The 22956-nt window shown below is 31.4% G+C and overlaps 2 protein-coding genes and 1 non-coding gene across 4 annotated transcripts in view; 1 reads left to right on the top strand and 2 right to left on the bottom strand.

Annotated features, from left to right (window-relative positions):
• Positions 1–22560, bottom strand: part of LOC143192548 (uncharacterized) — a 118244-nt gene extending 95684 nt beyond the window's left edge. The window contains exons 1-2 of the mRNA XM_076397946.1: positions 22394–22560; positions 10274–10335 (exon numbers count right to left, since the gene is read on the bottom strand). Coding sequence (XP_076254061.1) covers positions 10274–10335; positions 22394–22426 — 95 coding nt within the window. The 5' untranslated portion in view covers positions 22427–22560. The remainder of the gene's footprint in view (positions 1–10273; positions 10336–22393) is intronic.
• Positions 9604–9675, bottom strand: TRNAC-GCA (transfer RNA cysteine (anticodon GCA)). Its single transcript has one exon. It is a non-coding gene; the product is annotated as a tRNA-Cys (tRNA).
• LOC143194074 (uncharacterized) lies at positions 11357–19431 on the top strand. 2 transcript variants are annotated; one of them, XM_076400640.1, is made up of 2 exons: positions 11357–11383; positions 13175–19431. In XM_076400640.1, exon 2 carries the CDS (start codon positions 13264–13266, stop codon positions 19246–19248), a length of 5985 nt encoding a protein of 1994 aa, XP_076256755.1. In that variant the 5' UTR covers positions 11357–11383; positions 13175–13263; the 3' UTR covers positions 19249–19431. The 2 variants fall into 2 exon arrangements, with proteins under 2 accessions (XP_076256755.1, XP_076256754.1); XM_076400639.1 differs by having other exon boundaries at positions 11358–11480; positions 12982–19431.
• Positions 22561–22956: the final 396 nt, after the last annotated feature.

Genomic DNA, 22956 nt, shown 5'->3' with positions numbered 1-22956 from the left:
AGTAATGAAAGTCGAAAATGTAATTTTGAGTGCTCTTTGACTAGTATGCATTGAATGAATCAATACTAGTAAATACATGCAAGCCGGCTTCGTTGGCGCAGTGGTCAGGGAGACAGCACGGCCTTTCTACTGTTGAATGAATAGTCGCGGGTTCGAGGCATGGATGTACTTTATGTTTGTGATTGCAAATGTAAATGTCTTTAGGCAACAGTGCACAAGGAATATATATCCCAGGCACGCCAGTAGCCAGGCTGGGTAAGACCGGATGTCTCCTGGGATAAGTCGGTAGGCTTAATGCCGAGGACCTTGGAGCTTATCGTTCACCTTATCGTTCGGAACCCACGTTAAGTAGGTCCAGATAAACCCTCGCTGGTAAAAAGGAGACTTTAAAATATAATAAATAATACATGCAAAGACCTAATAATAAAGTAAGGTGAGGTAAGGTAGATATGTAGGTTATATTCTTCGGTCTATTTAATAATAATTTAATTAAATAAATTTAATGTCTTTTTAAAGTTAAAAGAATTAAATGAATCTGAATGAAAATACCTTCCATGTTTTGAATTTCTATCCCATGTTTATTCAATCAATGAATATCGAGAATAAGTTAACAACTTATCTTTAACGTTGAAAACAAACACTGTAAAAATAAAACAAACCAAATATTATTTTTTAACTGTTCATTCACTCATAATTATTCTGTACTTAGAAGCAGCACGTGTTAGGACTTAATACAATACGTATAATGTAAATAAGTTATTAGGTTTCACCGATGAAGAACTCGTTTCATATTTATAAAATATCAAGGAAGTCATTTGTTGTGTTTTTAATATATGGTGTTACTTTCGGAGAGATCATAAGACTGTTCTCTTTTAAATTCATTTTATTAACCGGAATTAATTTTCTTATCAAGAAACGTAACAGTTTATCAAGAAAATAATTAATTAAGCGAAGCATCTCTTGGCATAGTTTAGTGGATTTCGGTCAAAAGTACAACAGTTCGGGCTGTAAGATCACCAAATGGCGATTGGACGTGTTAAAAGTCTTCTAGCCATTCGCTATCAGAATTAGGAGACATCATCAAGACCAGACATCAGAAGCAAGTGTCGTAGATTTGCTATTTCGAGGATCATCAAAAGCAAATTGGTAGGCGACATTCTATAATATATTTGATACTTGTTGAAACATATTTTAGGTAATGTTGGTGATAACAATAAGCGGTTAGATATATTGCTTCAACGCCAAAAACATTGAAGATTTAAATTCTGCTCTGGAAAGTAATGTTTGTAATTGTTTGTGCGTAAGAGCATATAACCCATATGGAATAATTAGCTTAGTAATGCCAGTGACAAGTTGATCACCTACTAGCTTGAATAATTATAGATAATTGTGCATAGTACAAGTGATTTTGAGTAAAATTTACAATCCAATCAATGAATTGTGATTCAACTAGACATGCCAAAAGTAGCGATCAAAGTTATAAAAATTGTCAGGGTTATGACTTAATAAACGGGCAAGTTCTGCGAAAGCAAAAGCATATACCTCATTGAAAACAGCCTGAGTAAAATCTGCTCCGCTATATTCTTAGATGTAGTTCAAGCTTTCGGCAAGATTAACATGCATGACTTATCCACAAAATTCAGAAGGTTGTACTAAAGAAACAGTCCGAATTCTTAATCTTTTAGTCAGAATGTTTAGATTTAAGCCAAATGAAGTCTTTACAAAGTAATAAACTAAACCACTTATATCATAAGGAAGCGATTAAGAAGATATTGCGATCAATTATTTACTAATTATCTACTTTTCACCTGTGATATACCACATATGGACAATATCATCATAGTTAAATTTGTGATGATATTGTGATTCTTGCTCTTGAAGATAATAACGAAGAAGTAACCAGAAAATTATAACAGGCAAGTGACACTATAAATGACAGAACCCAGATAGTAACTATCATTCAAGAAATAAAAAGAAATACAAGAACAAAGTTAACCTTATTGGATAACTCGATAATTAAAACGATGAGTACCAATATATTAATAAAAAATAACCACATTAAGATGAATTTATTATATTTACAGAATTCATATTAAAATTACAGAGTGACAAGTTCTTTCAGTATTAATCATTTTCTAATTATATAGGAGGGAATTTCGAATGATGATTCAGTGATTTCTCGAATTTACTGCAAAGTAACTCTAAATTCATCACTGCTGCCCTCAACTGTCATCTATTAATTGATTACTGTAACATTTTGGCATCATGGCAAAAATCCATAATAGGGTCTTGAGAAAACCTATTATTTGTCCATATAGTTTGAATAAGTTAACATATTGTAATTGGTTAACCATTGGTTATTGCAACCTGTTAGAGTACGAATAGCACAATAAAGTTCCCTGTAGATTTGTTAACGCCTCATGACACATTAAAAATGAAGAAAGTCACAAATATCTAAAGGTACCAAAGGTCAGCGAAGAAATTAAAAGTTTTTGCGAAAAAGATTGGGTGATCGTTGTTACGAAACGTCAAAGCATTACTCTCGACAACAATGAACTTTGAACTAACATAGTTATATGTGAAGATTGTGCCGTATTTTAACAATATGCAGAGTGTACCAGTAGGAATACATCCATCAGATGTTAATTAAGTTTAGATATTAGATATGGACTTTAAAAAAAGAAAAATTACTAGTAGTGAACTAGTTGTAATATGGGTGCCATGTCCCTTTAAATAACAAAAAAAGTTATATTATATTTCTTTGATTTTCCAGATCATTCATTATGATCTCAGTTCTTTTCTTTTCCAAAAAAATAATGGAAGTTGATACCTAATTTGCTATATATTTGCTATATTTAAACTATTGTAATCCATTCTTCAATGATAAATTAATGGATAAGATTTTCGTTGAAGAAAACTATAGAATTATTTAAGCTACTTGTGGAAATTATATTTGGTTCGTGAGATTTGTATTATTTTTTGATTTGGTTCATATTATTATTATATAGTGCGACCAACATGAAAATATTGATGAAAAAAAAAAACGGTAATAGTTAGCTGTGAGGTGTGAAGTGTTTGAAATTATAGGTTTAGTTTATGTAAAAGTAGGATTAGATCGGCATTATTCTTTGTTTCGTAACTGTAATATATTAAAAGAAGTGTGTCTTGCAGACTGATGTAGCACATGCAATATCAAAAGCTAGTGAGTTAGTTTAAAAGTCCGAAGAGAGTGTAAAACTGATATTTTGACAGCATGGCCAATCTTAATATTATTTTTTCTGTGTAATAATAGAATTTTAAAGCTTAAGAATATATTTTTCGAAATAAAACATTTGCTATCGTTAAACGAGAGAAATTCATACCTTTTCCTAACCGAAAATAATCTAATATTAAATGCAATAACACGTGTTATAATAGTTTAAATACTATAAAATATTACCTTATGGTTTAAAATGATATTTGTGATGATCATATTATTGATTATCCATTAATAATAATTAATAATAATGAATTAGTATTAAAAATGTTTAAGAGTAATAATTTTCACCATGATTTAAATTAATCAACATTTTAACCAATAAATTATCTCCAACTTGTAGCTATATAGCTGAATGTGTATAAAACAAAAACTGACGTCATTACTAAAATAAAAACTTTTAAATATGATTTATATTATTACTGTTATAGATAAACAAAATGACATTCATAATGAATCATATATTTCCGATGTAACATTTTGGTTAGCATGTGAGTAAGAAGTATTCTTAAATATAAATAAATAACTAAACTAAAAAATTATAAACTTACATTTTCCTCCGTAATAAATCCGAAATTTCTTTATCGATAACTTTGAAATTTTGATCTTATGCCATATTTAAATGCGCGCAGGTTTTTTTAATGGTTATGGGATACCTGTGACAGATAAAACAATATATATTTAACTTAATTGATTAAATTTCCTAACATATAAGCAGTAATTTTTGAAAATGCTTTAATGAGGCCTTTATTTAGTTACTAAAACGTTTGCTTAACAAACAAGTGGTAAGTTCGGGCTGAGATACCGGATTTAATAACATACTTTTTCTTCTATGATCCATTACTAGAAAAACAAGATATTTTTTAAAACTTGCACATTTATAGGGCTGTTTCTTTTTTAATGTTTGCCAATTTCCTTCTTGTTTACCAATGTTTTTGTAATCCGTTTTCTGTGCAACCGATCTATTTGAGTAACTAGTAATTTAATCAAATTAATCTTCACTTTGAATAATGTGCTTTTTGCTATTGCATTTGCTAGATGTAATTGTAAATGACGACAATATAAGTGACACGTGAAGACTGACGATTTTGCCATCTTTATATACAGTACTTGTAAATGTAATATAGCCATCACTCAGCGGTTTCAAAACAAATTGTTGCGTACCATAATCGATCCTAGTTATGTCTCTAATGAAGAGATACAGTGCGATATCTCTTTAGATTCCATAACGACTGTAATTCATTGTGTTGGTTTCTTATGTTAACATCGAAGTATTGCAGTTCTCGGATAACACTCGAGCAGGACACAGATTCAAAAGAAGCAAACCATCTTGTAGCGCAGAGGAGCTTATTTAATAGGAAAAGCAGCAGTGATAATTCATACAAGCTCATTATCACTGTAGGCACAAGTAAAGGACCTATGGGTTTTCCCTGATACACATCTAGTCTTTAAGTTATTTTAAAAATAAATTATAGGTTAGTCGGTAGCGGCTAGTAGTACTAATAAAAATACTGTTAATATAAAGTGTTTCGAAAGAGTGTCAGGGCATCGCAATGTACTTACCAATTGGTTAAATGTACATGATACTGGTGAAGGGTATGTTGTCCCATTCTTGTACTAAAACATGCGATGGTTCAATTATATTGAGGTCTGACGATTTTGCTGGCCAAGAAAGATGTTTTATGATATCCTGATACTCCTTAAACCAATAATGAATCTTTTTGGCTGTATTTATAAGCGCATTATCTTGTGATATGGCGGAGTTTGGTGTCAGTATCCTAGTCATAGTAAATACTAAAAAAAAGAGCCTAAAGTATAAAATTTCGATAGCCTATATCTCGGAAACTATAAGATATAATGCAATTTGGCAATCGATAACGTAAATAGCATGCCGAATGTTACTTCGAATGTGAATTGGAACGAAATCCGCAATTCATAAGACCATTTTACAATTTTAGCCTATATTAAAAAACAGTTCATCATTGAAGATCTCAGATATTCATTAGCAGTAATCCGGCCAGAGAACATCGAAATACATTCATTCCACTATTTATATATATAATATTTTTGCATCTACTGTTGTTTCTCTTTTTCCATTTGAACAAGATTGAGTTACAGCAATGCATGTCAGGTTACAAACGGGATTTTAAAAATTATAAAATAGACAGTGTGAAGATATGTCAATAAAAACGACATTCTCTGTAGTACACTTAACATTTTTAGTTTCCTCTATCATCAGATGTTGAGTTGCTACCAGTTAAATATAGATGTCAATGTTTATTTGTTTATGTTGATTTTTGTTAGATTGAGGGTCAACATTGCAGCTTAATTCATCATTTATTACTACTATTACTTCTTGGATGATGGGTTCAATTATATCGTGTTTGAAAATAAGTACAGTATATTCATTATGAAACAAATTAAGTTTTAAAAAGCTTAATTTCAAATTAAATGTACATTTCAATAATAGATTTTTGAAATAAGATATGTAAATGAACTTAGTCAAACAGAGATGAAAACGATAACTTTATGATAACATTCAGCCAAAAGATAATTTTTAATCTGCGAGCTAATCGAAAGGTAATAAAGAAAATAATTTTATATCGAACTATTATTTTTATTGTAGATGGGGGAAATAACGTAAAATAGGGGGAGATAACGTGAAAATCAAAGTTGGATATTTATTGTTACTGTCCAAGTCATACTGTGCATTTTATGGGAGCAAAATGGTATTGTTTACTGCGAACTTTTATAATCTGGCGATTCCATTACGGGCGACTGATAAAGGTTGATATAGAACTGGCGTGGTTGATTATTGCAAGAAAAACTGCCGAAATAAGAGCAAAATGTATGACAATGCTGTGCATGTTAATGATTCTTAAATTCAATATTTTACCATTTTGGTTATATTCCCAGGATATTATTTCTATTAATTATCTAAAAGCGACGTCTATTTGTTTATATTTTCTTGATATTTTTTCTAAAATACAGATAAAAACATGCTCCATTAAAGGAAATCATAAATCGTTCAGAATATCTATGGTACTTAGAATTCCATCTAGTAGTTTGATATTTTAAAACTTTTAATTTTGGGTCATTTAACAGGTCAGTTGAAAAGTCTCCGGCCTGACACATAGATGACGCTACTAGGATTAAATCCATATGTTTTTGGGTTAGCCCTAACCCTCAAAAGATGCGTGTAGAAATTTGACAGCTGTCGGATCATTAGTTTGTGAATTATAGCATTTTGTGTGAAGCAACTTTTGTTATTGTAAAAAAAATTGATAAAAAGGCAAATCGCGTGTTGATAAAATATTGCTTTTGAAGTTGAACCAAAAAGTTGACTTGATGCCGAGTTTCCGGACACTGCTCCAGGAAAATCAACCATAAAGGATTGGTATGCTAAGTTTAGACGTGGTGAAATGAGTACTGAAGACGGTGAACGCAGTGGATGCCCCAAAGAGATTGTTACCGACGAAAACATTAAAACATCCACACAATGATTTTGAATAACCGTAAATTGAAATTGAATGAAATAGCAGACACTCTAAAGATCTCAACTGAACTGATACATCATATCATTCACGAATATTTGGGTATGAGAAAGCTCTGTGCAAAATAGGCGCCGCGCGAGCTCACTTTTGACCAAAAACAACAACGAGTTGATGATTCGGAGCAGTGTTTGAAGATGATCAAGCATAATAAACTCGAGTTTTTGCATCGATATGTGAAAATGGAATGTTTCATCCTTCAATGAAGGCTCCATCATTTCAATCCGAAGTGGGAAAACGCTACAGTCGGCTTGCAAGGTTATGGCGTCTGTAATTTAGGATGCTCATGGAATAATTTTCATTGACCTTGAAAAAGGAAGGACCATCAACAGCGATTATTACATAGAGTTATTGCACCGTTTGAAGGACGAAATCGCCGAAAAACGGCCGAAATTGAAGAAAAGGAAAGGGCTGCTTCACCAAACAATGCACCGTGTCACAAGTTAATGGAAACGATGGCAAAAATCCATGCATGAATTGGGCTTCGAATTGATTTCTCATCCACTGTATTCTCTAGATCTGGCCCCCAGCGACTATGAAGAGGTGATCGCCGAAACTGAGGCCTATTTCGAAGCAAAGGACAAATCGTACTATAAAAATGGGTATATACTACAACACCCTTGAAGGGAATTATGTTGAATAAAAAAACCTAATTTTGCCAAAAAAATACGTTTTACTATGGTAGGCCGGGGACTTTTCAATTGACCTGTTATGTTTTTTTTAAAGGTTTGAACGAAGGGACTACCGCTTCTTTTTAATTGTAAAATTTGCCGCCTTTGCGAATACGTAGCAACAGATTGTTGATATTTCTTTGGGTGCTGTATTTGCTATATGTGGTATCTTAAAACGTCCAAGTATTGACCTGAAGCCGCGACGCTTAGAGTTCTTTTTCGTGTTCAGTTAATTTTATTGTGTTTTGTGCCGCCCAGGCTGAGTTTCATTAAATGGTGAGTTTGTTCACAGATTATTCCAGTTTTCTCGTTTTAATTACCATTTATTATTTATTAAATCTCCATTTACTAAATTCTATTTATTATTTTCTATTTAGCATTATCTATTTTATCGTCCTCTATTTTATTATTTCTTCGAATCATCGTATGATCCCCATAATTCAAAAATTATAATAAATCGAAGATGAAGTTTTATGGATGCAACTATAAATACAAACTATAACTATATTATAAACCAGAATCTAACGCCAAAGAGGCCAGGATTTTTGAGGTGTAGTTATGACCTATGGATAACTTAAAGCCTACATAAATGCCACCTAAAGTGGTTCTTGGTGGCTTTTGGTGGCGGTGTATCTAGCGTGTGCCATTTGGCTTTTTCAATTTTTTCGGTACGTATTGCACGTTCATCATAGCTGGAACTGGAGAAGCGAGTGTAGTGTTGTTTATTTATTTGAGTTTTTAGCTTAATCCTAGCGAAGCCTACCAACCCTAATGGCAGGCTCTCGTGCGTCTGCTTCCCTTGTTCTCATTGCACCTCCATTATTGTTAATGTTAGGGTATAAGCTGGTACGTGGTGCGTTACTTCCTCTTCGTACGGTGTACGCATGTCATACTTCATCTTAGTATAGTTTATCATTACTATCAGTTACCATTATTATCTGTTTTATAATGGCTATACGTCAATGTTATTGATTACTATAGACTAAGATTGTTGCCTACCCGTTTAATTGATAAATACCATCCATTACCAGTATTGGTTGAAACATTTATTTATCGACACTATTGATTATCAGTATTATGATCCGCCAGCATAATTAATTACCCGTACTTTTAGTATATTAACTATTATATTTCAATATTATCTGACATTTGAAGTATCTATCCTAATAATCGCCGATCCTTGTTTTATATAAATTTTCAAGTATATTTTTAATTTCACCCTTGTCATTAAAAATTCGTTGGTCAGGTACGTTTCATTGTGTTTTCAGAATTCTGTCACCCGACCACCTCGACATCAAGATCTCGCAGGCTTATTTGCTTTATTTATTTATGTGCCATTTATTGAGTAAGTAGTTGTTATATCATTTATTTTGATCTCTGTGTTTATCTAAGATGCTAGATTATTTTATATTGTTCTATTAAATATAACTTTTATATTACGCCCTGGCCAAAAATAACCTTACAATTATTAGAGGTTAACAGGTTGACTTGATTCAGAAAAATCAAATGAGTCCCATATATGGGAAAGAGTAGCTAGTGATTCATGATATTTTGGTTATTAAAATGAATGAATAGAATTCATAGAATAAAATGTTTTTAAATAATGATAAGATTAAAAATTTTAATATAATAGTAATAAAGTATAATATATATTTTGCTATGTTTATTAGTCTGTAAGAAAAAGAAATACAAATTAACTGAAATAAATTTATTCCAGTTAAATATTAATTAAATTTTCTGTGTGATTAACACATTTGCGAAAATATAATTTTAATCTCATACTTATTTATACTGAAATGCTAACTGACAAGAACGAAACTGCAACGAAAATAAGCACCACTTAGGTTGAAAACATATTCGTAAAGAGCATATTCCTGAGGTGGCCGTCCGGGAGCTTGTTCTAAAAATAGTCTGTCTCCGCCAACGGGTCTTTGTGAAATGGGGGGCCGTCATCCCACGCTGACGAAGCCGAATTCGCAAAAAATGTCAAGTTATTGCAACATAGTTGCTGCATTTGCATATAAGAAACTCGATCTGCGCATGTGACATTTTAGCTTAGTCTTAATTTTTAAATTCTTGTTTACATATAATATAATGATATTATTAAATTAAAAAAAAATTCTCCAGGGGGCACCCGGGTTTGAACCGGGGACCTCTCGATCTGCAGTCGAATGCTCTACCACTGAGCTATACCCCCAGCACCTTTTTACTATGTAATTAGTTTTTTCTACTACATTTGTATAGCATACTTAATATATTATTATTTTTAATTTTGAACGCTTATTAAATTTAAATATAAGAAAAGGTATACTAGATTCATAATCATATTTAAAAGTAGATATACACAAAATAATATGGACAATTTTAGTATAGGCAACATAAAATACACGTGGTGATTATTGGTTGCTTAATCTTTGTATTCATACATGTACTTCAGTATGAAACTTTTGATTGAATCTATACATTATTAAAATTCATTTGAATTTGAAATTTTATTTTACTTTGAAAATTATTTTAAATTTAAATTCTTAAGCTATACGTTATTCAGTTTACATTCTTATTGTAATACTAGGAAAATTCTTGTTTATCGGCTAATTTATTTTTTGAAAAATCCTATGGCAAATTAGGTAATAATTGCTCAGCTCTGGCTTTGATACATTTAAATGACTGAAGTTTCGAAAATTTCTGAGAAATATTGACACATATTAATAATAATATTACTCTAATCTTAATATGTTATTATGTTATATGTTAATATTATGTTATTTTATCAATATAATAGAATATGGTCTTACCTGTTAGCATTCGTGGGCGAAGGCCTGTTTCTGTCAACCCTTTGTCCTTTGGTATTTTCCTTCTGAAAATGAAAAATATTGGAATTAAATTAAAAAAAGAAAAGAATGTATTTAAGTAAAAATTTAAAACAAAATAGTAAAATGTATACTATAGTTTTAAATAAAACATTTTAATTTAAATTATCAGTAAAGTCTACTTTCACATGGGTTACATGGGTTCACATTGGTTATATTTACTTTTTAATAATTTGATTTTAATAGATTATATTAAGTTAGTAACGTTTATCCTTTCCATCAGCAATATAAAAAGAATTAATGTGAAATTATTATTTGGTTGTAATGTAAAGAAAAGTTTATAAACTAAAAGTTGAATCATGGTCCAACGTTGGAGTCTAATACATCAATGAAGTATAGTAAAAATGTACCTGCTTGTACTATAATATTTTGAAGGAATATATTTTTAGTAAACAAAAAAAATAACAAAATAATAATCTTGTAGTAATAGTAAAAATGTTAACATTATAATAACGTGTGTTCTGTAATAATAATCCAGAAGGGCGATTGAAGAAAATAAGACCTAGTATATTATATAAACTATATAAAAATATTTATAGTAACCTAAAAATATAATCATGTTTATCATATAGAATTCTGGGTATTACCGATATAATTGAGTAGAGCAGTGTCGTCGTTAATTTTGAATAAAGATTATGAATTTCACTCAAGGTTATAATTAGTCGTGTTACAATAAATACGCAGTATCAGGTACCGTTCTTATCTAAATTGATAAGAAATTAGTATTATGAATTTCTTAGGTTGTTATCTAAGATTAATTACGATTATTATATTTTTTATTATAAGGAAGTATAGAATAGTGCGGCAATTTGAGATATTACACTTGTTACTTGTTTTTTTCATTATGAGTTATTGAATTCGACGTTTATTCAATTTTTACTGCATTTTGAGCAGTTTCATGAACCAATTTGATTATATATGCCTTTCAATTAAATGCTAATGAACGAAATACAATTGTTCCGCCTATGTTTTATCTCCCATGTTCCCAGTGTGGATTTTACGAGCGTCATTTCAGTTTGGTTTTGTGCTGTGTTAGTGAGTTTTTTTTGCCACTAAGGCTCCTCATAATTTGCAACTTCGTTTTCTAGATGTTTTTTATAGGAACTATTTGATATTAATCATATATAACTAGGTATTACGTTGTACCAACAATAATATTGGGTTCTATCTGATCGAATTTAATAGTAATTTTTAAAAATAGTGTTCGCGTGATATCTCTTATTTATTATTATATTATGTTATTATTATTATTATATTACATTTTATTATAAATGTAAACTACGTTAATATTTTTAAAATTTGCGAAAGTGTGGTATAAGTTATATTTTTAAGTAATGGATATTGAAAATGCGATATTGAGCGTTCCATGATTAACATCTGTATAGATTGGATAACTCAATAACACTTATTCAGTTAACAATTATTTTTTGTATCGAAAGAGCCATCAAAGTTAATAGTTGTTTATATTAATACTTGACATTTACACCAATAGTTATCGTTGATAAAAATACATGCAATCGTCTAATAACAGAGTAAGGTAAAACATGACTGTAATTTATAATTTTTATTCTACCTTTATAGTGAGTGATTTGGTTTCTATCTACATCATAAAAGGATCGATAGGTAACTATGAAGTCCTAATATGAAAGACGATTTATAATAGAAATTTTTCGGTAGGATAATTATACTTTTTGAATGCAAAACTTGATTCTTGCTGTAACTAAAAAACAGGTGACCCAAAACTTGTATGGATTTATGTCTTGAAAAAATCGTTAATACTAGCGTTGGGAACTACCGAATGAAAACAGTCGATAGTTTCAAAACTGTCGAACTGTTCAGTAGTTAAAAAAAGTAGTCGAATGAAAATAGTAATTACTATTTCTTTGAGTGCATTCTTACGAATGATTTTTTCAATCGTAATATAGGACGGATACAAATTCCGCCTCCTATCAATTTTGAGAGAGAAAAAATATTTTTTGGATCTCTATATTGTAGAGATCTGATTGTGTTATTTTCGATTTGTAAAAACTTAATGTAATAACAGTTTCAAATATGTTTTATCGTATTTTTGTAGTATTTGGAAAGTATGAATGATATAACGGAATAAATGTATTTAGTTATTATTATTTCACTCGTTTTTTCAATGTTTGTTTTTGCCTAACCGTAAGTAAGACGAAGATCAACCTACTTCCTTCTAAGTTAAGTTTCTACTAAGTTTGAGACAGGGGAGAAAAGAAGTAATCGCTACATTGTGCTGTATTATAAAGAACCATTTTCATTTAATATGTCTGTTTAGAGTCAAGTAAGAAGAAGCTTACTCTACATTAAAAGAAGCTAAAGCAGGTGGACTGGGACCAATGCTTTATCTACTTGACCAATGCTGATATACTCGACTGAAACTTTAGATAGTAAATAGTAGTCAAATCAGTAGGACCAAAAATACCGACTGAAACAAAAACTCACAAAAAGTAAAATGTAATAAATAATTAAATGGTCCATAGTCACTTTCAATCAATAGTTCCCAACACTTTTTTATTAAGACCTAAATTGGTATTTTTCTTATTGTTAAGCAACATTTTTATTTCAACACTTATGTTCATTTATGACGACATTTCAAGTTCAGTTCTTTTCAGAAAACTTTATTATCTCAAAAAAACCCAATTATTATTTGGTGAAATAAAAACTTTTTACAATTTAGCATTACAACTGCTGATTACTATTTCACTTAAGTAAGAGAATAAATTTTATTGATATCAATATCAGATATAGTTTCTTTGGAGAACATCTAGATATTCATTTATGTGATATGTGACGTGTGACTTACAGTGTATAAAATCAAACGGTGTTTAAGACAGACGGACAAAGTTTTTTTCAGATTTGTGTTAAACAGACTTTAAGTGTATAGTCTCCTAACCATGACTGAATCAGGAAATTCGGGCTCGTCTACAACAGATAGCGATAGTGAAGATGACACTAATATCGAACTTGTTTCGTTATTCTCAGCGTTACATGTTAACAATTATACCAATGCGAAAGAAATTATAAACCGAAACAGAAGCCTAATTAATTCAAATTTGAACGGCAGCTTTCCATTGCACGAAGCTATAAAACAACGCATAAAATGTAAAGATGACGTTAAGGAAGCCAACAGGAACTTTATCGAAGATCTTTTAAACATGGGCGCCGATCAAAATGTTACAAACTTGAAAGGTGAAACTGCTCTAACTATTGTTAAGAAACAACTGAGAAAGAAAGCAAACAGTAGCGAATGGCAAGCAATAGAAATTCTACTACAAACAGACATTCCCACCAGTTCCAGAGGTATGCCTAAAAATCCATCACTAATGGATATATCCAGTAGCGCACCGGTAGAGCCATCTACAACGCTCAGTGTTAAAAGAAGAGCAGATAGCGAATCAGATATAGATATCAAGCGTACCAAGTCAACAGAGACATACGCAGTATCTGGTTTAAAGACGTCCTTACACGGTACAATCTATCAGTTGCAGTTGCTGATGCTGTGGGCACATAGAGGTATCGAACATTTTTTTGACTTCGATTTGGCCACCGAGATGAATCAAGCTGAAAAGTTTGATGACGTTGTAGTGAAGTATAGAAAATTTCATGACGACAAATGGACTTGGCGCTTCCTCCAGGCCAAACATAAGGATGACCCGGGTCGAGATCGAATCACTATCAACTCGCTGCTGACAGAAACCGATGGCCCTTTCAGCCTTCAAAAATATTTTCTCTCGTACTGCATGATTTGCAACAACAGTATGTTTAAGGAAGCGGAATTGGCTGAATTCGATTTATGTACCAACACAGAATTGAATCTAACCGAAATACTAACATGTGAAGCCGAACGCAACCTATCCCCTACCGCTAAGAATTATAACAATTTGGTGGGGCTATGGAAGGACTTATTAAATGAAGAAAATTGTGATGACGATGCATTATTATTTTTTCATGGTGTTGGAAGCAAGAAATACAAGTTCAAACCACAAGCCGCTGTTGAATTTCAGAAACTCATCGAACGCTTGTTCTTCACTGAAGATTTCCAAACGCAGATCTTAAAGGACAAACAGACATTAAAAAACAAAATTAATTATAAAAAGTTAGTAGCGCAAGCTCATATGGTAGACGAAGCAAACTTAATGTGTGAAACGTTGAAGATATTGTTGGATAGCACAAGAGCGGAGAAAGGTAAATTTTCCGAATTAGCCAAAAAAATACTGAAATTGAAGGGCATTTTTTTAACTAACGATAAATACGATGAACTCACCAAAGTATTCGCCCTCTTTGTAGAAACTAAAGTTACCGATAAACTTTATTTAGCTAGAAGAAACGAATTGTACAGTGCTTGTGAGAGTTTGTTGCGTAATATTGTTGACATTGTTAATGAAGCTCACTGTAAACTCAATTCATACCAAGACAGCGGTTCATCACAGTATACGCTGTTGGAAGAAGAAATTTCAACGATCGATAAACATAAAACACAGTATATTGCATTAAAAACTATGATATGGAACTGTACCAATTTGATAGACCTACATAACAAAATCAGCAGTTTTCCTGATATAGCAAACAAATTACAGGCAAAAGATACAAAAAACCTTGATCTAGGTGGTATTCAAAAAAAACTTTCGACAATTTTAGAGAAAAATATAACCGATTGTGTAATGTTGGAACTAGCAGGGAATGAGCACAAACTGGCGACATACATTCAGCAATTTCTAGAAAAATTTCGCTTGGTGACTTGTTATCCCGATGTGGACAAATTGAATATCCTTCTCAAGAGAGAATTGGGAAAAAAATTCGCTTTCATAAATGCTGATCTGATAACCGATTCTTTTCAGAAGCAGATGCTAGATTGGTTCAAAGAATATAACAAGGGCAAGAGTGATTTTCTTTCCTCTAATCAAGGTCGCGCATTTTTTAAATCTATTGGAAGCCATATTACATCCCTAATGACCGCTGGCTTAAATGAAGCTTACCCTGCTAAACTAAAAAGTTTTAATCTTCAATTCAAAACGACGGACTTGAATCAGATTTTTCCTTCATCCAAAAATATTCTACACATTATTACTGAATCAACTAAACTGAGTGCCATTAAACTTTTACAGGTGATCGATGAATCGCAACTTTATGATAGCCGAGACAGTTTTATTTTTCTTCCCCTCTCTGGTTTTGTTAGTCGGGAAATTCAAAAACTCGTTGTCAGTTCCTTTTGCGCACCCAACAGACATGATCTCCTTGTGATAGAATGTCAAAAACACATTAAGCTAACTACATTTCCGTACATTAACGAATTTATTGAGGATATTGCCAGAGTATTGAGACAAAATGTAAAAAAGAAATTTATTTTGATTAGCCAAAATGGCTGCGATAACATCGTTGATGAACTTGTTACGTTTGGTTGTACACGTACGCACGTTGTTGAGGATAAAAACACATTTTGTCAGTTGAAAGAAGAGTGCCAGGAAAATGTCTTAAACAGGACGATAGAATTGCAAAATGCTATAGTACCATTACATCAAATGATAGGTTTACAGTCAGCCTGCGATATTCTTAACGAATCTGCTTTAGAAGGCATACTATTAAGTTCCATTCAAATTGGAGAGACGGATAGTTTCAAATCTTCCTATTTTGTACCCGAGTACTATCAACAAAGACATCTTCATTTGCAATCTCTTAACTATAGTGTATTTGAAGTTAATTCTGCTAAGTTTTACGTAACTAACATGGAACATACTGAATATGTAAAAACTCATTATCATCAATTGTGGAGCTACATATATAAATACAGTGAAAATATTATTCAAGCTAAACAGAACGATGATCACGAAAAAGTTTTTCAGAAGCTGTGCAATGACAATCCCGACTTTTTAATTTACTGGCTTCATCATAATAACGGTAAACTATATTGGAAAAGGTCGAATAATGGTTTCAAAAACGGAATGTCAGCCATCTCCATCATTCAAGAACACATCATCGATAACTTAACATCATCTGGAAATGGGTTTTATCATGAAGAAAATATAAAATTCTCAGAAAAAATGGTAGTCGTGGCGAATAACCCTGGTGTTGGAAAGTCCACATTTCTTACAAGTATGGCTAATATCATGAAGAGACTACACAAGAATTGGTGGATTTGCAGAATTAGCCTAAACGATTACGTTTTTAATAGGAAATATTTACCACCAACTGACAGTCGACTCTATACGAAGAATTTGGAGGAAATTGTCGACAGTTTGACCTCTGATCAGGCTGTTGATTTTCTAGCGGATATGGTGATTCCACCAAACCCTCAAACATTGCATCGAGATTTCCAGAGGGAGATATTTAAATTAGGTCTACGGAACCATGACAATGTTCATCCTCATCTAGTGCTTTTATTTGATGGGTTTGACGAAATAAGTCCCGTATACAAGACAAAAACGATAACGCTTCTAAAGGCTTTGAGTGCTACGGATATCATGCAAATCTGGGTAACAACGAGGTTACATGAAAAATATTCGTTAGAAGAAGCTTTTCATTGTGTTGCTTATGTTCTATATCCACTAAACGAAAATCAACAAATTAACTTTTTAACGAATTTCTGGTCTTACAGTTTAGCACAAAAGTCAATATCAGATGAAGATATTGTGACTTATGGAAATAATCTTAACATCGACATAGAATACATTAAAAAATGCTACGATGGAAATGAATTATCACCAGTACTAGAATTAGAAACTTTTGCCGAAAACTTAATAAATGAATGGAAAATGTCAGCTAGCGACGAACAAAAATCTTTTACCCATAATCCTCTACATCTAAAAATGATAGCAGAAATAGTATTTTTGAAAAACTTTGAAATGACCCGTCAAATAGGTCTCGTAGAGTTATTTAAAACATTTTTGGATCTAAAGTTTGACATCTTCTATCGTGAGAAACAAATATTGGGTCACTCGGTTGGTGCTTTAGAAGTTCGAGAGGATCATTCCGAGCCACTGCGTCAGAAGCACCGGCTGTTGGCATTTCGGGAAGTATATCCCGACGTGACTGATGAGTTGGAAGATCCCGTGGGTGCCAACGACACATCTAGTTTAACCAGGGCTGGTTTGTTGATACGATTTGGGACTAGGTTAACATTTATACATAGAAATTTTGCTGAATATTTACTAGTCGAATATTTAACTTTAACATTAAACCAAGTTCTTACACAAAAGATTCTCTTCGAGCGGATATTCTCAGAGAACAAGCCTTCCTTTATAGCTCTTATATTTAATGAATTTGTTTGCAAAAACTCCCTCGATATATGCTTAACGGAACCAACTATTGAGCTTATTAAAAACCTTGCTGGTGTTAGATATGCTGATATATTCTTACATCATCTTTATTATGGTGGTTTCGATAACACCCTAATATTTGTTCTAAAAGCTTTAAAACATTATCCTGACATCCAAGAACAAGTATTGTTAAAACCAGGAATATATGGAAAGTTTGTCATGTATGATATAACGCACAATTCAACTAGAGGGCGTTCTTTACAAGAACAAGAAAGTGCGATAAAGATCTATTTAGACTATTTAGCAGATCAACCTAACATCTTGGTTAAAATATTCACGAGTCGATATAGAGAAATGGATGTACTTTTGGGTAATCAAGAACCTGAAGTTACGTGTTTACAGGTTGCTCTATTCACGACCGGCACCGAGAAGATATTTGAGTTATTTATGGATTCCATCAGGAATAGTAAGAGTCATTTTAGGGAAGTTTTGTTTAAAAATGGTATAACTAGCACTGATACTATTTTACATTTTGGGTGTAGGTTTGCATACACAAAGCTCCATTTACTACTCAGACTATTAGCACCTTCTAATTCAGAGGACCGTTTTGTTGATATTCTAAATGATTTAATTTTAGCAAAGGACTCTATCGGTAGAACTGCACTACATTATCTCTCTTTTAATCGGAGACCCACCCTCATCAATACCTTTATATCTTGGGTTAAGGATATATCTGAAAATACTCTCATAAACCTTTTAAGCAGTGTGGATAATCGACGTATCAATCCTTTGGACATGGCTATCTATATAGATGATTCAAATACAAGCAGGGCCTTTCTCGATTCATTAAATATCAACCTATCACAGGAACAGTTCAACGCATTGGTTTTTAGGAACGGTTTAGAAAGGAGTATTTTGTTTAAAGCAGTGATACAAGGAAAGACCAATAGTATGATAACAATCCTTGAGTGGCTGAAAGAGCGTTACTCTGCAGATGGACAAAATAATATTCGTGTGATTACTGAAATGCTCAAGGAAAGACACGATATATGCGGAAGAACGTCAATAACTATAGCATCTGCTCGGAATTTTTCTCAGACGTTGGAAAAATTATTTTATTGGATTAGAGATGTTTGTGAAAACGCAACTGAAGGGATATTATTTCAGTTGTTATCCATGAAAGACAATGACGGTAAAACGATATTACACGAAGCTACATTGTTTGGAACACAATCATTAAGTTTACTAATACAATTTATTACTCAGCATTTCAGTTGCTACGATTTGGCTGAAATTTTGCTCTCCAAAAGTAATGCAAATAAAACTGCATTAGACCTGGCGAAAACCTCCGAAACAAAAGAGTTGCTATGGAGCTGCATTTACATTATTTTCCAGACAGTTATAAAATTATCTAATATTACGCACGTATCTGATTATCCTGTAAAATTCAATGAGACTCAACTAACAGTATTAGAGGAAATAGCTCATACGCATTTTCAAGGAAATAATGAAAGAATTATTGAAGCAATAGATACAGTAAAATGCATGATGGGATTTCACTGCAGTAGTACCATGGAATCGCCCAGTACTTCAACGTCCATTCGGCATTTAAGCCTTCCACCATAAAATTTAGTAAACATTTATAAAAAAAGTAATTCCCGATCAACTTGAACCTCTTATGACATTCAAATATATAATAATTTAAATATATTTGTACATAACACATTTAACGTCTATTTTTATGCTTTTTATTGTCATAATCAAAAAATATATATCCTTTGTATAAATAAATAATAAAAACATTTTATTTGAGTGCTTTAATTATCCATGCCCACTTTTACAATTTATGAATTAAGCTTATCTAATAGTTTTTTACAGAATGTGTGACCAAAGTTTTTATTAGAGTTATATTTTATATTTTGGGCTTTTCAGTCAAAAGCAATTATTCCTTAACATTGATCTTTAAAAATTAAGGTGTTTTTTTATAATATTGTCATTTTTCCGGAATTTAAACTAATTTTATGGCTATAAGAATTGTAGACCGTTAATTTAGTTTGGGGAATTGGGTTTGGGCGATAGATTTCGTAACTTACGTTGTATTACATTTTAGTAAAACTTTTTATATGAAAGCTTTGTCAGTGGGACCTCAGGTTTCGTTGCGTCATTTTCTCAATTAAAAACAACATTCAAATATTCTCAGCTTTGAACATATTAAACTATGAACGTTAAAAAATTTTGATATATCAGAGAAAAAAAATATCGAAGTTTTACTAGGAACTACTAGGAAAAATATTGGTATTTTACAAAACATTTATTGATAATTTTAACAAAAAGTAATGATATATATCGATACATCGATTAATATATCTGCCCAAAAATATTGATATTCTTTCAATATTTTAAAAAGTAGCAATATTTTTTCATGGATTGGCGATAGTTCCATTCTATTACTTAAATGGGCCTTAGTATAGTTAAGTGGAGTTCAGAGTTAATAGCAGTTAATTGCAGTTGAAGCTAAGAGGTCATAAAAGTTACAGCTACATCCGCGATTTAGAAAACACTTCTAGTCTGTGGATTTTGGTACAATCATGGTAGTTCTGGGTATACATCCACCACAAGACGGATTCCAGTAGTTCAGTTGCTCAGTTGTAGGTCATAGAAATTTGAATAAAAAATGTTATTCAGATAATTATAAAAAGCAGACGAATGTACTGTAAACTATAACCTGTGCAGACAGGACAACAACCACGTACATACCGTTTGGTCGTCTCTTTGGGAGGTGAGGTGTCTAGATATATGGGTTTTCGTTTACATTAGAATATAATTGAACCGGCTGTATTGCTTGTTTGGATGTTATAATAAGTAACCATTAATTTCCGGAAAATAGTCAAATAAAGTTTTTGTCTTTAAATATTACATATTTCGTAATTTATATACTGTGCATATTGACTTTGGCTGTAAGCGTTTGTTAATTAGTCATTAGCCTGTAATATTTATCATCATTTCATAGGGCCACAATATCTATCAAATAAAATATTTAATGAAACAATGAAAAATACATTTTACAACGCTAATTTGTATTTATTTTTTTGGCGCAACCCATTGTTAGTTATACAATATATTTTGAGATGCAATGATTCAGAATTTCTTTCTGAACGATGTTTTTGAGTAAACTCTTTCATCATTTTTGCTAGTATGTAATGCCTTTAGTCATTACATGTTGAAATATAAAAGCTGGACAATTTAAAAATTAATTAATTAATAATAGGTTCATTTTGGATTAATGATACTAATTGATACTATTGGTCTAATGATAACTAGCGTTTTTAGCTTCCAAATATTTTACCTATATATCCACTTCTACAGTGTTTCAAATCCGTGTACCAGCCAGTTCATACTATCTGAATAAGCTGTTAATATCGCATAGTACACAACACTGGCTGGCTGTGCCATATGCACAGTAAAACTTTGTTGCTATGAATACTATATTGACTTTGATGTCATGTAGTGGACCCACTTTCATCACTTAATTCTCCACTTAATTCGTCGCAGAAAACTTCGTATTTTGAAGCAAGCTATGAAACCACGATGTTCCCGAAACAGTTCAAAATGCCATTTGTAGTCAATTCATGAATAGCTATTTTCCTAAACGTTCCACAATAGTTGATTTATCAACCGCTAAACTATCTGAAAGCACTTCGATAGTTTGAAGTGAGTTATCATCTAATAACTCTTCAATTTCGCTGTCTTCCAACATTTTTAGTCAGCCAGGCCTGTCGACCAGATCTTTTGTTGGCATTAAAATTACCGTTCTTACATCATATAAACTAAAATCGACGATTAGATTTTAAAAGTGTTTGATGGACACTGGAGGAGATGTCTTCAAATCAAACGAAAGTTCCTAAAAAATGCAACTTTTTTGAACATTATTTTATGTAGAGAAATGTTAAAATTATTGAATTTAATAGTAGTTGTTTATATCGATACTTTATATTTTCATTAATATATATCGCTGATCAAAATACATGCTATAAGACTAATAGTATTGCTAGAATATTCTATATATTGAAAAATAGTATATCGAACATTACTTATATACCAACGAATATAAAAATATTCTGTATTTCTGACATAACAAATACAATAAAAATGAGTATTTTATAACTAAATACTTTTATAATAGAATCAAAACAATTTGGAAACACTTATACTAAAATTTGTTGCTTTCTTAAAATAACCTCAAATATTTAAATTTTTATATCACAATTAAATTATAATTGATAATAAATTATAATTAAATTACAAACTGGATCTATGGCTGTTTTGCTTGATACATATAACAACAATAACAACTTATCTAAAGCAATATGTCTTACATGAAGCTGCTTCGAACTTCTTACAGAATATTCCAATATTGTAGGTAAAGGAAACAAATGTAAATACTAGTGCTTGGTCGGATGCCTTTTGTAAAATATTAATATCTATGGAGATTTATATAGTTATATTTCGAACTATCAACATTCTCAATGAACATTGTTGAACTTTGATGACGCATTAATGAAACATCATCCACAAATTGTTTAAAGGTTTTTGGGGAATGGTAAGGACGCCATGACAAACAATTGCGCTATTTGCAACATATATTAATGTACATAATATTTCTCTGCAGTTATTTTGTATAAAACTTTAACTAAATCTCGAACTCTTCCATAGGCGCAATGTTCATCAAAAAGTATCGTATTAATGAAGTATATCGATAGATGTCACATACCTTTGTAAGAAGCAAATTGTCTAAGAATCCCATTACGGCGCATTTGATTTATATTAGAATAACTTTTCAATTGTCAAGTTCACTATAGAAAATAAACTAGTCTATGATACTTCTAGATTTAAAATAGCGACGACAAACTGCAACAGAAACGTTTTCATATCTTATCTGACAAATATAAAATTCTTAACAAGATTAAAGTGAATTATGGCTTATCGTATTATCATTACATTTTGAATTTGTAAATATTTAAACATTTTGCTATCTAAAAAATATTTTTTTCGCTAATATATTAATGGAGATATTTCTTGTACATTTAATGCTACAGGGAAAAATTGTATACATACTTTATTGATTACAAGTATTGACATATAGTCACCGCATTGCTATGTGAATGGGTTAACTATATGTAAATTATGTTCAAACACATTTTTCTATTTGTTATATATTTACCTAAACAAATAACATTAATTCGTCGTACTTAGCAAATCTGTCAATATTGTTTATTTCTAATGTGTGTAGGTCTTTATTAGGTTATATTCTTTATTTCATTCCTAGATACTGCG

The sequence above is a fragment of the Rhynchophorus ferrugineus genome, unplaced genomic scaffold (genome assembly GCF_030347505.1).
Source record: "Rhynchophorus ferrugineus isolate W39M unplaced genomic scaffold, kcgeb_rfMv2 rfM3, whole genome shotgun sequence".
NCBI classification, from domain to species: domain Eukaryota; kingdom Metazoa; phylum Arthropoda; class Insecta; order Coleoptera; family Curculionidae; genus Rhynchophorus; species Rhynchophorus ferrugineus.
Note: the sequence above shows the minus strand (reverse complement) of the source record. Positions and strands in the feature narration are given on the sequence as shown.